This window comes from Coenobita brevimanus, unplaced genomic scaffold (genome assembly GCF_032717465.1).
Source record: "Coenobita brevimanus isolate Jiangsu-jjx unplaced genomic scaffold, ASM3271746v2 jjx.HiC_scaffold_2685, whole genome shotgun sequence".
NCBI classification, from domain to species: domain Eukaryota; kingdom Metazoa; phylum Arthropoda; class Malacostraca; order Decapoda; family Coenobitidae; genus Coenobita; species Coenobita brevimanus.
In genome coordinates, this window is record NW_027643637.1 from 4,932 (window position 1) to 19,424 (window position 14,493).

Below are 14,493 nucleotides of genomic sequence, written 5' to 3' on the forward strand. Positions count from 1 at the left end.
TCCATACATCAGGGTAGGGATCACAATACTATCATGCAGTGACTTCTTAACTTCCATACTCACCTCCCTATTTCTCATCACTGCTTTCAGTGAACCAACAACCTTCCTTCCCTGCTGTACCCTTTCACGCACTTCATCCCCCAAAGTTCCATCCTTACTCAAGACACTACCCAAGTAATTGAATATATATATATATACCTCTCCAGTCCTTCCTTCCATCTCATCCTCAGCCTCCTCCATCCCCTTCCACCTCACCTACACTCTGCTAGTCAGTGTCTCTTCTCCATTCCCTCCAAATGGCCAGACCTTCTCAAGGTATTTCTCATAATACTTTCCATCACATGATACATTGCATAATAATTACCTTAAGCCATGCAAAGGAAGGCATGTTGCCTTGTGTTGTGGCCCCGTGTAGATAGATTAGTATGTAGTCCTCTGCAATTAACTGGTCTAGTGTTGTCAGCACATACCTGTACAAGTAATATATAAGTTTCATATACCTTTGTGCCATTAATGTATTAGGTGGTCCATCTATTGTGCTCTCCAGTCTTGTCTGTTGCAGGAAGGACTGTCTACTAATGTGAGGAACAAAGTCATTTTGGCTGCCTCATGAAATTATTAATTAACTGTACAGTCAGTGAACATAATAGAATAAACAGTAAAAGGCATGAAAAAGGCTATGGGAAGTAGAAAATGATGCAGGGTATGCACTATACTATTTTTACTATAACATGGCTCAGATTTTTGTCCTTTAGTGACTTATTTCATGTTGCTAGTGGGAGAAAAAGACAATACTACACCTGAACATCCTTTTCATAGCATATCTTTATAGGTGACATCATATTCTAGTGTTAATTTATTGTTACAACTCATCATTAATGATGTTGACATGGTAGTTTTAGGCCAAGTTAGAGTAAAAAGGATATAGTATTGCTGACTGAGCTGTCCCAGCAACACATGAACTTTGGTTGCATAATACATGGATCACCCTTGATAAGTTTCACTTATGTATTTTATTAAGACTTTATACAAGTTTCATATACTGTACTTGTATTTCCATTGTGTAAGTTAGCAGTACCAGTCATATAAAAGTAGCTGATACTTCATTTATATTTCCATATAAATCACTGTTCCAGCATTAGGCCTACATTATTTTAAAATACAGTAATTTCATTCAAGCTGGAAGAAAACCTACATGAAGAGGTTGTCCATGACATAATCATAGTCTTTGCGTGACCTGTCAGGGAGGAAGCAGGCAGAAAAGACGATGATGGCCTCATTAGCCCCTGGATAGTAACCCCCGTGGCTCAACACTTTCTTGTACGGCTCAATCACCTGCAACATTATCATCACCAGCATCATCATCATCATCATCATCATCCCAACCTCTTTTCCCATACAAGGGTGGGGTGAGGTAGGGTTAAGAGAGCAATAAAAAACACTAATAAACTAGAGGGAGAACTATCTAATTTCTGCCTAGTTAACTAGGCTGCACTCTCATTCACTCACCATTCATGCTCCTGGGATTCTGACTCCACCTTGCAGTCACAATCCTTACAGAGAGAGTGATGGCCTTGGGAGAGGGGGGGAGAACCAACAAATCATCCATTTTGGGACAAGATACTCTAGAAAATATGAGTATGAAACGTATTGAAGACGAGGAAAATTTATATAATTAATGCTGAACGTAGGAAAGCTAAAGCGACATACAGTTAACAAATTAGAAAATTGCCAAATTTCGCAACATCAAAAGCAGTGTTTTGGTGATGAGACTTACGGCAGTGTCTGAGGGGCAGGACTCCCATTGGATGGCATGGATTTCTAATTTTGAGCATCCTGTAAGTTTTTCAAAATTTCCCTCCATTTGCTGTGACAGATAATGATGCATTCTAGAAGATGTGGCAGCACATACAAGAGAGTTTGCTGCATATGCACAATATATATATATATATATATATATATAGAGAGAGAGAGAGAGAGAGAGAGAGAGAGAGAGGAAGTGAGGAGTGTGTGCTGCAGCACAAGCTATTGATTTGTGATATGGTGTTTAAAGAACAAGTGATGAAAAAGAGGACTTATGTACCTAGGAGGAAAATATGGAAGCTGGAAAATCAAGTAGTAAGGGATGTCTTCTATAGCGAGATGAGGAGAGTGGTGGCTGAACAAGGAGTCGTAGACCGAGGCGTTAATGAACAGTACAGAGCCCTTAAGAACAATCTCTTGAGAGTTACTGATGTAATGTGTGGTTGGACAAGAGGACCACCAAGACATAAAGTAGCTTGGTGGTGGGATGAGGGTGTAGAAGCTGCAATTAAGATGAAAAGAAGGCTTTTCTGGGAATGGAAGAAGGATGGTAGCAAGGAGGAATACTTGGCTGCCAAGCATAGGGCTAGAAGAGAGGTATACAGGGTGAAGTCTGAGTCACAGAGACTTTTTCTTGATAACCTAAACCAAGGGTCTATCATTAATTTTAGTATTTGCCCCAAGTAACTGTACTCCTTGACTACTTCAAGAATTTCTTCTGGTATACTGATGATGCTCTTTGGTGTGTGAAGATTACACATTACAGTAGTTTTAGTCCAGTTCATCTTTAGCCCTACTTTGAGCCTTTCTCTGTTCGGGTCATTTAACTTTTCTTGCAATAAATGTACCATCATGCAATCCCATTTTGCCCATATAAAAAGGAGCCCTGAGGCCCAGGCATAGGCTACCCATTCCTAATATTTATAGGCAATGGTGACCAGCCCCACTTTCCCGTGAGTGGCATTGTGCAAGCAAAGAGCCCCCAACTTCCTCCTCAGATGAAACCCATAGAGGCTCCATCTGGTCACAGTGCCTTAACCCACTAAACCACCAAAAACCATTTGGTTATACAGATATACTGACTGAAAGTATCCAAGCAGATGTTGCTCATAAAGGTGTACAGTACGTACTATGGGTGGATGGGGTTTACTGCTCACACAATACCATTCTGGGACAATAGATTGGTCATTCTCACTTCAAAAATCAGGAATTAAGTAGACCAACCCAGGGTCCCTATGTTCCTGGTGGGGCAATAAAAGATTGGATGATGGATAAATGATGATGTACTGACCTTCATGTCAATCCTCCGTTCAATTCCAGATATGACAACTGATCGCCATGACCGTTCCTCACTGGTTTCCTGCACTGCTGTGTACTCAGGTAGTGGCTCTATCCTTGGCTGAGGACCCAGACCTGAATCAAGATAGAAGGTTCTTGTTATCTATTCTTTTTTCTTCTTCTTTTTTTTGAGAAGGGATGTCTTCATGTTGTGTCACTGATATAACCAGGCAACTCCACTGCCTGATAATGCTAATGCCCCTGAACTCTCATCCTATCCCCTGAAAAGAGGTTGATGGACTGCAGGGGAAGGACAATGTACACCTGCAGTCCACTGGGTTCATGTTTCAGATGAGCATGATGGCACAACAACAGCAGTTTTTTTTTTTTTTTTTTTTTTCCCCCCCCCAAATAAAGCCACTGTAAGTTACAGAAAGATTGAGTGTTAAAGTTCTTTTGTCACCTGTAAAGCTCACTTGCCAATTTCCCTGTTTCGGTAGTAGATGGATGGCTATCATCAACTCGGGAGATACTACCATGAGAGTGGTATGTGATTACAAGCTCTGTAACAAGGCACATAATCATCACTCTCAGGCATGAAACTTTGACAAATTGTTAGAGTCCAGGATGAGACATTTATATTGTTACAAAGCTTACCGAACATCTCTGATATCTTTTTTCAGCAGTTATCAGCAACTGTAGGAAAGTAATTAGCTAGTTTTGGCACTTAATTTAGTTGCCAGTTCATATAAAACATAAGTAATACCATGATCAACCCTGTATAGTATGACGATTCCACGAGAGGAAACATGGCATCATTTTGCTTGTGCATGTACCTTATATATCCTACTGGCTGCATGGAAAAAACTGTGATATTATGGAACTTATCACTGTAGTGCATTTATTTTAGGTGAATAACCAAGGGGACGCATTCCTGCCTAATAACTATAGATTCATGAAATTCATGCAAGGTCACATGCTATAAAACTGCTTCAAAGAAACTTGGATTTTCATACAAAATCCATAATGTCTACCCTAATGAGCAGTTAGCTGTAATTTGCAAGTCATGTGCAGTCTCAGCATAAATAATGCTTTCCCATGTGGAGTGGATGTGGAGATGTTCCACTAAAACAACTGGACAAAATTCAGAGCAAAGCTATAAGAATAATTAATAATCCTGCAATTATAAATTAACTACCTCTCTTACAAGTCAGACAAAGTATTGCCTCCCTTGAATTATTTTACAGATACTTTTATGGCAAATTCTCAGACAAAGTTGCATCCATTGTGCCACCTCTCCATACATTCCCCTGTGCTACATGGGCATCTGGTAGCACCATGACTTGACTGTCACACTGCCATATTGTAGAACTTCTGCATATCAGAATTCCTTTATTCTCCAAACTACTTCTCTCTGGAACTTGATTCCCCAGATTTTTCCCCAAAACTTCAGCCTTCAGCAGTTTAAGTCAAACTGTTGCAGAGTTTTTATGAATGGAGGATACCTGTAATTTGGTGTATGATATTTTGTTTTGTTTGGTTTTTCCTTCCTCTGTTTGTCTTTTGTTTAGAAAAAAAAAAAAAAAAAAGGACAAGAACCCAGTAAATTGCAGGTTGAAGTTGCCCTTGCATTCAATCATCCTCCTTTCAGGGGATAGGAAGACTGGGAGGGCTTGTACAACTGGGCAGTAGTATCACCCCATTACACTGGTGTCACCTTGTGAAGTCATCCCTATCCAGAACCATGCAACCTTTTGATACAGCCAGACCAATTGTCAGTCAGCAATACTCACACTCCATGATGGATTTCACCATGGGTGTCTGGAGAGGGGGGCAAGGGGGGGCAGTTGCCCCACCTTAGAATTCCAAAGTGTGTCTGGAACTTTTCCGGACGTCACGTATATTTCCATTCCTTTGAGTTATAGCACATCAGCATATGAAGACTTTTCGCCTGCAATTTAAGTACATCTTGATACTATATTTTATAGTGAATTATATGTTCGGTCGGCACATATATGTATAATTTCTTTTATTTTGCCCCCCCTTACAAAAAATCCTGCAGATGCCCCTGGATTTCACAGTTCATCCAGTGTATCTGTGTCAACACGGGTGAGCACATTGGTGAACGCGCCACATGAAAGCATCTGTGTATCATCTTCATCATTGTCACATAGGTTCTTTTCATGTAACCTTTTGTTGTAACCAAACAGCTCTTAGCAATACTTACATTCCATAATGGATTCCTGCCGTACATCTAGTGTGTCTGCATCATCAATGAACTTGTCTTGTGAAAGCACCTGTGCGTGATTGTCATTATTTCATATAACCCTTTGATATATTCAGACCAGGTGATGACATAATTATGGAGGTATGCAAAATGTAGGAGGACTGCTTGATGTAACAGAATGGGTTAAGGTAAGCCTGTGCCCATGGTCAGACACGATGAAATGGCTGTTAATCCTTTGCCCAGAGTTAACACATAAAGAAAAAGAGAAAAAAACTCACGCTCCATGATGGATTCCTCTAGTTCATCCGGTGTGTCTATGTCATCTGGCGTAAGCATATCAGTGAACTCATCATGTGAGAGCATCTGTGCGTCATCGTCGTCGTCGTCATCATCGTCATTGGTGTGTTGGCTGAGGGAGGAGAGGGAGTGTTGGTCGTCCTCCACTGCCACTGTCAGAAGCTCCTCTGTCACTGTCAAACGTTTCTTCCGGGTCACCTCCAAGCTTGACGGACGCTCTGTAGAAGAGATGCTCAAAAATAAGAAACTGGGAGTGAGATTCTTGAACATAACTGTATTTATGATCAAGGCCCTGTTGTAACTGTGATATGTATTCCCAGGAAGGACAAAGAAAGGACAGTACAGTGTCTTCCCATGTCTCTTGTTCTTCCCAGAAAAAGAAATCTTGGTTATGAGAGATATTATCGTAGGTTAATATATATATTTTTTGAGGGAAGAACAAGAAAAGGGCAGTACAGAATCTCTCATATCTCTGGTTCTTCCTGTAAAATACATATAAGTTATAACAGGGAATCGATTGCAAATGTGTTTGAGAATCCCACCTTGGGATTGGATTCATAAATACACATAGCCCTGTATTTTCTTTGGTTAAGTAGGCCCCCCTAGATTTTATCTGTGTGTCTGATATAATGTACCATTGTATCTCTGTTTCTAATATACTGTTGATATATACAGTTAACTTTTGTGGTAGATGGGGGGGACAATCATCCTGTCACTCAGTGTAGGGATGCCCTATGGTCTCTACACTGAGTGACAAGCCTAAAGGTTTCCTGTACCCTGGAAACCATTTACTACACTGGGTGGTAACCATATAACTGGGGTTTTTGGCAAGGTTAAGTATACCCCAGATTCCCCTATCAAAAATCACTTATCATGGCAAATGTTTTGGAGAGCCTCAGAGGACCCAATACCAGCCAAGGACCCCAACCAAATGGACAGGTTTCATGGCCATGTGGAATGTGAGAGGTGTGAATCAGGACAGCAAGAGGGCGGAAGTGGTGAATGTGTTCAAGAGTGCGAGATATGCCATGATGACACTGTGTGAAACAAAGATGAAAGGGTGTGCAGTGGAGGAGTGGGAGGGTGTAAAGTGTGTGAGGTCGGGCATGAATGGGCGAGGAAGATGCAAGGAAGGAGTTGCTTTGTTGATGAATGAGGTGTGGCAGAATGGAATGAGAGATTACAAATGTGTCACCTTGAGATGTATGTATGTCATGTTCAAGTTTGAGAAGGTGAAAGTGGCTGCCACTGTGATTCTAGCATATGCACAGTGTGATGACAGGAGTGAGAGAGAGAAAGACAGGTTTTGGAATGAGCTGGATGAAGCAGTGGGAGAAATGCCTAGGAGCTAGAAAGTGATTGTAATGGGCAATATGAATGGAAGAGTAGGCACTGGTCCTGAGGATGACATAATGGGTTGTAATGGAGTACCAGGAGAAATTGATAACGGGAAGCAACTGAAGGATATATGTCAGGAAAGGAGGTCCTGCATTTGTAACTCGTATTTCAAACACAGAGATGCACATAAATATACATGGTATAGAGGGAATGGGGATCAAGTTGAATGAAGCCTGATTGATTATGTGCTTGTGGAGGTCGATGCTGGGAATGGTTGCTGATACGAAGGCAGTAAGAGGACGATGTGGTCTGTCAGATCATATGATTGTGGTATGCAAGATCAAGCTGAAAGGAGTGAGGTGGACCAGGAGAGAGAGGAGCAGTCAGGGAGAAAGTCTGAAATGGATCTGGACATCCTGTAGAATGCATATAGGGATTGCTTAGTTAGGAATGCTGAAGTGGTGTGTGGTGTGGCAAGAGTAACAACAAAGAAGAAAGGTACGGCATGGTGACGTGAAGAGATTAAGAGAGCGGTGAAGGAAAAGAGAACGAAGTGGCTGGAGTGGTTAAAGGACAGGGGTTCAATTGAAATAAGAACTGAATATATTGAGTGCAAGAAGCACGTAAAGAGACTAGTGAAGAGGAAAAGGAGATAAATGATGATCAAGGAAGAAAAATGAATGCAAATTCCTCTGAAAATAGGAAGTTATACTGGAAAGAGGTGCAGAAATGTAGAAGTGACAGTGGAAAGAAATGTGAAAGAGTGAAGGCCGTAAGTGGTAGATTTTTAACCCATGGGGATGAAGTAGGGACAAGAGGGAGAGAATATTTTGAAAGCTTGGTGAATAAATATAGAGAGAGCAGAGCCACTGTAAACATGATTGAGGATGCGCAGAGGAATGCAGTGATAGGAAACGTGACACTTGCACAGGTGAAGAATGCTGTGAAGTGGCTGAAACATGGGAAAGTAGCTGAGGTGTATGCAGAGATAATTAAGTGTAGTGGAGAGAGCAGAATGAAGTGCTTTTTGGAGATATGTAAGAAGGCATGGATGAGTGAAACTGTGCCAGCAGATTGGAAAAAGGCTGTGATTGTACCCCGGTAGTTGAGCAAAGTGGGTACAAGGATTATTGTGGCATAAGTTTATTAAGTGTGGTAGGGAAGGTATTTGGAAGAATTATTATAGAGAAAGTAAGAAAGATATCAGAAGTCCTAGTGAGTGGTGAACAGGGTGGCTTTAGGAGTGCCAGAGAATGTGTGGATCAAATATTTGCTGTGAGACAAATACTGTAGTGGAGAAGGCTTGTGAGAAGGACTTTAAGGTGTTTATGGCATTCAAGGATCTGGAAAAAGCATACAGCAAAGTAGATAGAGAAGGATTGTGGAAGATTTTGCACATGTACGATGTAGTTGGGAAACTGCTAGGTGCCATCAAGAGTTTTTATGATAGCAAATGAAGCATGTGTAAGGGTAAATGGGCATCTAAGTGAATGGTTCATGATCGGTGTGGGTGTGTGACAAGGTTGTGTGATGTCCCCATGGTTGTTCAGTATATATATGGATGGGGTGATGAGAGAAGTAAAAACATGAGTAATGGAGAGAGGGATGGCATTGGTATTGAATGATGATGGATGGAATATCTCAAATTTGTTGTATGCTGATGATAGAGTACTACTTGCAAATACTGGACAAGAACTTAGTAGACTAGTGCAGAGTTTTGCAGATGCCTGTAACTGTCGTGCCTTGAAAGTAAATGTAGAAAAGAGTAAAGTGATGGTTATTGAGAAAGAAGGTGACTCCCAGTGTGATGTTACAGTGAATGGAGAAAGACTGCAATTGGTGAGAGAGTTCAAGTACCTGGGTACAGTGATAGAAAAGAGAGGAAAATGTGCAAAAAAAGTGGAAAGTCAAGTGACACAAGGAAGTAAAGAAGCTGGTGCTATTAAGACCTTGATAACAAACAGAGGCTTGAGTGTTGCAGCTGTGCGAGGCTAACATGAAGAAGTGTTCGTGCCAACTTTAACATATGGATGTGAGAGTATGGTGTGGAATGAAAAATGAAAAGTCAAGAGTGATAGCGGTAGAGATGGGACTCCTGAGGATTGTATGTGGAGTACAGAGAGTGGATAGGATACAAAATAATGATTCGTGAACAATGTGGAGTGAGGAAGTCTGTGGACACCAGAGTCAGAGAGAGTGCACTGAGATGGTATGGTCATATGGAGAGAATGGATAACAATAGAGTGGTGCAAAAGGTATATCTGAGCAAATTTGAAGAAGGGAGGAGGCGAGGTAGGCCAAGGAGAAGGTGGAGGGGTATGGTGGATGAGTGTGTGAGGAAGAAAGGTATGGAAGTCAGTGAGGCTAGGTAACTGACAGGAGATCAAGCTGGCTTGATGAATGTTGTGAGAAGAAGCTCATGATCAGGGATTTGGCACCCCTTTTTAACGTGATAGCATCCAGAGTGATTATATTGGATACGTTTATGTGAAACTACAGAGTGTGGTGAATGTTTTTAACGTATCAGATAGATCCAGGATTCTGGAGGCTTGAATGATGAGTGAATGGAAGCATGGACCATTGTACTGGGCAAATTTGGGCTGTCTAGACATTGCTGCTCCTCACCCTGCCCTAGGGTGGGAAAAGAGGTCTGGATGATACTGACTTTCAGTTATCTGCCATCACAATATACGGCTGAAGGCAGTATCTGGCGCTGCTGGCTCAGCTCTGTTAAAGCAATATCATTCATGGGAAAGTTTTTAGGATAGAGGGTCGACAGGGATAGTAACACAGTATCCTGCTCGACGCTGAATGTCGAGCCGATGGAGGGTATTATGCAATATCTGGTGTTTCACTTTATTTGGCATAGGGCTTGGCTGAATTATGCAGGATAATTGAAAGTTTACTGTACACATTTACAGTCACACTCTTCAGCCAGTCATCTGGAACAACACACTGATATATAATTGAGTTTTTCAAATCAGCAACTAAACCCACTCATATATATCTCCTGAGGCCTTCAGCTTTTCAGCAGTAAATCCAGAAACACCCACCACCTTCCCCAACTGCATATTGCCTATCGCTCTGCTCCCAGTATCAGCATCAATCAAAGTTCAAGGGCCAAACTTTGGATCTGCTGACTCTAAACTTTCCCTGTTCCAGTCAGACTCCTCATTCAGCAAACAGTTATAATGCTCTCTCCAGGGATCTTTAATATCTTCACTGTCTACCATTACCATTTTTTCATCATTCTTCATATACTGCTTACCTATGATATCCCTGTTTTCCTTTTTTGTCTGATTTTCTACCTTAAATACCATGTTCTTCCTTTTCAGATGAATAATGTTGGCAGTGATGATGATGATGATGATGATGATGATGATGATGATGATGATGATGATGATGGTCCTTTATGTATTATAAGTTGATGATGATGATGGTGGTGGTGGATCCTTGATGCTTCCTAAGTTTATAGTGATGATGATGACAATGAGAGTGATGATGTTGATGAAGATTCTTTACATATCCTAAGTTGATGATGAGAATAATGATGATCCTTTACCTTTCCTAAGGGTGACCTGGCCGGTTGGGGGTGAGACAACAGCGGTGTAGAGAGAATAATCGTCCTCTGTAGGGGTGACAGGTGGCTGTGAGGTTTCTTCCCTCTCTGCAAGTCGCACTCCCCCACACTCCTCACTGCCAGGCTCCACCAGGTATCGGAGGGTTGTCGGGGAGCTTGGGAAGTCCACTGGGGGTTGACAGGAAGGGAAATTGACAGATAGACTGATGCTTTAGTTTACTGGATGAATAAGTAGATCAGACAGATTGGTAGTTAGAATTATAGACTGTTTTTTACAATTGACTTATATGATCACATGCTTTTATGACTAACATTTAGCACATTTTTTTCATTGGTGTTTTTCACTGCTACATTGCCCATTTTTCTCATTATACCTGTATGTTCATTTCCTCACTTATATGATTGCTAGGACACTAAATTCATTAAAAAATCATTTGTTATACAATCCATCCACCCATCCATCATCCAATCCTATATTGCCCCTTGAGGAGTGTAGGAGCCCGGGGCTAGGCAGTTGGTCCTGACATTTAAGATGAGAGTGACCAGCTTCACTCATCCCTGAATGGCACTACATGAGCAATCAACCCCAACCACCCCCTGGATATAAACCTTCACCGCTCAACCCCAATCACCCCTTGGATATAAACCTTCACCGGCTCAATCTGATTGGAGTGCAATAATTACCCACAAAACCACCAGGAGCCAAAATTTGGTTATATGGTTACCACCCATTGTAGTAAATGATTTCCTGGTGTACAGGAAACCATCTAGCTTGTCACTCAGTGTAGAGTCACCCACAGGCAGAAGGAAGAGGAAAGAATGAAGGAAAGAAAGACAGAAGAAGGAGTGTAAAGTTACCCATAGGCAGAAAGACAAGGAAAGAATGAAGGAATGGAAGACAGAAGAGGATGGAAGGAAAGAAGGATGGAGGAGAGGAAAGGGCAGACACCCAACAGCAGCACTACACTGAGTGAGTGGATGGTGAGCATTCCCACCCACTTTCAAAAATGCATCCCATTCATATAATGATGGCATGCTGTTGATAAATAAGTAGACATTTTGTTGACCACAATAACATTCCTCTGTAGGCATAAATTTATAAAACTGCATTTTTCTTTTCTCCATCCAGTTGACACTACATCAAACTCAGTCTGTAACTTGCTTAACATCATACATGTACCATGTCCACTAACATTTACAGAATATATAGAAGAGTATGTATAATGCATGAATATTATAACCTCTTTCATGTTGTCTCTATATCAGAAAGGGTGTACTCAGGGTGTGTGTGAAGTTGAAGGGCGTATTATTATTATTTTTATTATTATTATTATTATAATTATTATTATTATTATTCTGTGGTAGGTGGGGGCACTCACCATCCACTCATTCAGTGTAATGCTGCTCGCAGGTGCCAGCCCTTTCCTCTCCTCCTTCCTTCTTTCCATCCTTCCTCTTCTGTCCTTCTTTCCTTCTTTCTTTCCTCTTCCTTCGGTCTGCGGGTGACTCTACATTGAGTGACAAGCCAAATGATTTCCTGTACACCAGGAAGCCAAATGCTGCACTTGGTGGTAACTATATAACCAGATTATGGCGCCTGTGGTTTAGTTGGTAATTAAGGCACTCCAATCGGATTGAGCCGATGGAAATTTATATCCAAGGGATGGTTGGGGTTTATTGCTCATGTAATGCCACTCAGGGATGAGTGCGACCAGTCACACTCATCATCAATGTCAGGACCAACCTGCCTTGCCCAGGGCTCCTACTCTCCTCGTGGGGCAACACAGGATTAGATGATGGATGGATGGATGGATTATTATTATTATTGTTATTATTACATGATTGGATGATGGATGGATGGATTATTATTATTATTATTATTATCATTATTATCATGATAGAGAAGTTAGAAGGAGAGTGGAAGATAAAAATGGTAGATTGATGGTGGAGAGGGGAGAAAAAGTGAGTAGACGGAGAGAACGCTTTAAGGAACTGTTAAACATAAAGAATGAAAGTAATGTGAGTATAAGTGGCTTGGGAGTGGCTGGGAGCAGGAGGTAGGTGAGAAGGGAGGAAGAGATCAGTAGGATGGAAGTAGTGGAAGCAATGAAGTAAGTAAAAATGGGGAAAGCTCTAGGAATTGATGAGGTGTGTGGTGAAATGCTAAAGCATGGGGAAGAGATAGTAGTGAAATGGATATGGAAGATGTGAAGATTGGCTTGGTAGGAAGATAGAATCCTAGAGGATTGTAAGTCATGTATAATTTTTCCCCTGTACAAAGGAAAAGGTGAAAAAGAAGTGTGTATCAATCATAGGGGTATTTGTGTAATAGGAACAGTATATGGTAGGATGCTTACTGACAGAGTTAGAGAAATAACAGAGGAATAAGTTGGAGAAGAAGAGGGAGATTTTAGGAAGGGAAGAGGTTGTGTAAATCAGGTACTCATCCTTAGGTCTTTAGTGGAAAAGTTTCTAGAGAAGGGAAAGAAGTTGTATGCAGCCTTCATGGATTTGGAGAAGGTATATGACAGAATGGATAAACATAGCATGTGGAAAATATTAAAAATATACAGTAAAAGTCCTGTAATCTGAATGACAGGGGACTGAGGGTCTTTTGAACACCTTTTTTTTTTTTTTTTTTTTTTTTTTTTTTTGTATATTGAGAGGGACCTCAGAAAACATTAGAAATATGTACATGATCATTAAATAAACACTTAATATAATATGGGTCATTGTTTTACTCGCTGGAAATGCATAAAGGTGTAGCTGAATAGTTGCAGGCAGTTATTCCAAGTCCAAGAGCAAGTCCAAGCCAGATAAATCCTTTGATAAAGCCCAGACAAAGCCCAGAGAAAAAATCCACTTGATTTACTTAGTTTTCACTCAGTTCACTAAACAGTAACTTACTGTAATTCACTTAATTTTCACTTAATACACTTATATTTATTACTGCATTTAAAATTATCTGCCAGCTCAAAAAATTTGGAGTATTGGGATATTCAGATTATTGGTGGTTGGATTAAAGGACTTTTACTTAATAGAGTAAATGGGAAGCTGCTGAATGCTGTGAAGAATATGTATGAGGGTGCTAAGGCTGCAGTGCGTGTGGATGGTGAACTGAGTGAATTTTTCTATCTGAATGTTGGATTCAAACAGGGATGTGTCATGACTCCATCACTGTTCAATCTGTATATGGATAGGATTATAAAAGAGATGCAAGGTAGGGCAGTGAATACTGGTGCAGCCCTAATGAGAGAGAGCAGCATTTGGAAACTTCCTGTTCTGTTGTTTGCAGATAATACCGGTACTGTATTGTTAAGAAAAGACAAAGGGGAACTGCAAGGCTTGGTGAAAGAGTTTGGGAAAGCGTATAAGAAATGGAATCTAAAGGTGAAACATAGGGAAAAGTAAAGTTATGGTCTTGGAGAGAAATGAAGTCACTGAATGGTCTGTGAGGTTGGATGATGTGGAAATGGAAAATGTGAGTCTGTTTAAGTACAGTACTTGGGTAGTGTGATGAGTAACGGTGGAAGTTTGGAGGATGAAGTGCTTCAAAGGGTACAACAGGGAAGAAAGGTTGCTGGTGCTTTGAAAACGGTGATAAAAAATAGAGAAGTGAGCATGGAAGTAAAAAAGCCGCTCCATGAGAGTATTGTGAAACCTGCTGTAACATATGGAAGCAAAGCTTGTGCCTTGTTGGAAGGACACAAGTCAAGTGTGACAGCAGTGGAAATGAGTTATTTGAGAGGAGCATGTGGAGTTACATGGAGAGACAGACAAATGAGGAAGTGAAGAAGCATTGTGGTGTGGATGTGTATGTGACAGAAAGGATTAGGAGAAATACACTGGCCATGTGGAAACAATGGAGAGTGAGAGACTAATGAGGAGAGTGTATGTGAGTGAGGTGGAGGAGGGGAGAGGGAGGAGGAGGCCAAGAATGAGATGGAGGGATGGAATGGAGAGGTATGTG

At 41.0% G+C, this 14,493-nt stretch overlaps 1 protein-coding gene across 1 annotated transcript in view; it reads right to left on the reverse strand.

The window, feature by feature from the left end:
- Positions 1–364: 364 nt before the first annotated feature.
- The window catches only part of LOC145389992 (uncharacterized), a gene marked incomplete at its 3' end in the record, with an annotated part of 30,073 nt that continues 15,944 nt past the window's right edge, over positions 365–14,493 (reverse strand). Inside the window, exons 5-9 of the mRNA XM_080265087.1 lie at positions 10,506–10,691; positions 5,587–5,823; positions 3,095–3,216; positions 1,196–1,335; positions 365–470 (exon numbers count right to left, since the gene is read on the reverse strand). Of these exons, the coding sequence (XP_080121213.1) occupies positions 365–470; positions 1,196–1,335; positions 3,095–3,216; positions 5,587–5,823; positions 10,506–10,691 (791 nt within the window). The remainder of the gene's footprint in view (positions 471–1,195; positions 1,336–3,094; positions 3,217–5,586; positions 5,824–10,505; positions 10,692–14,493) is intronic.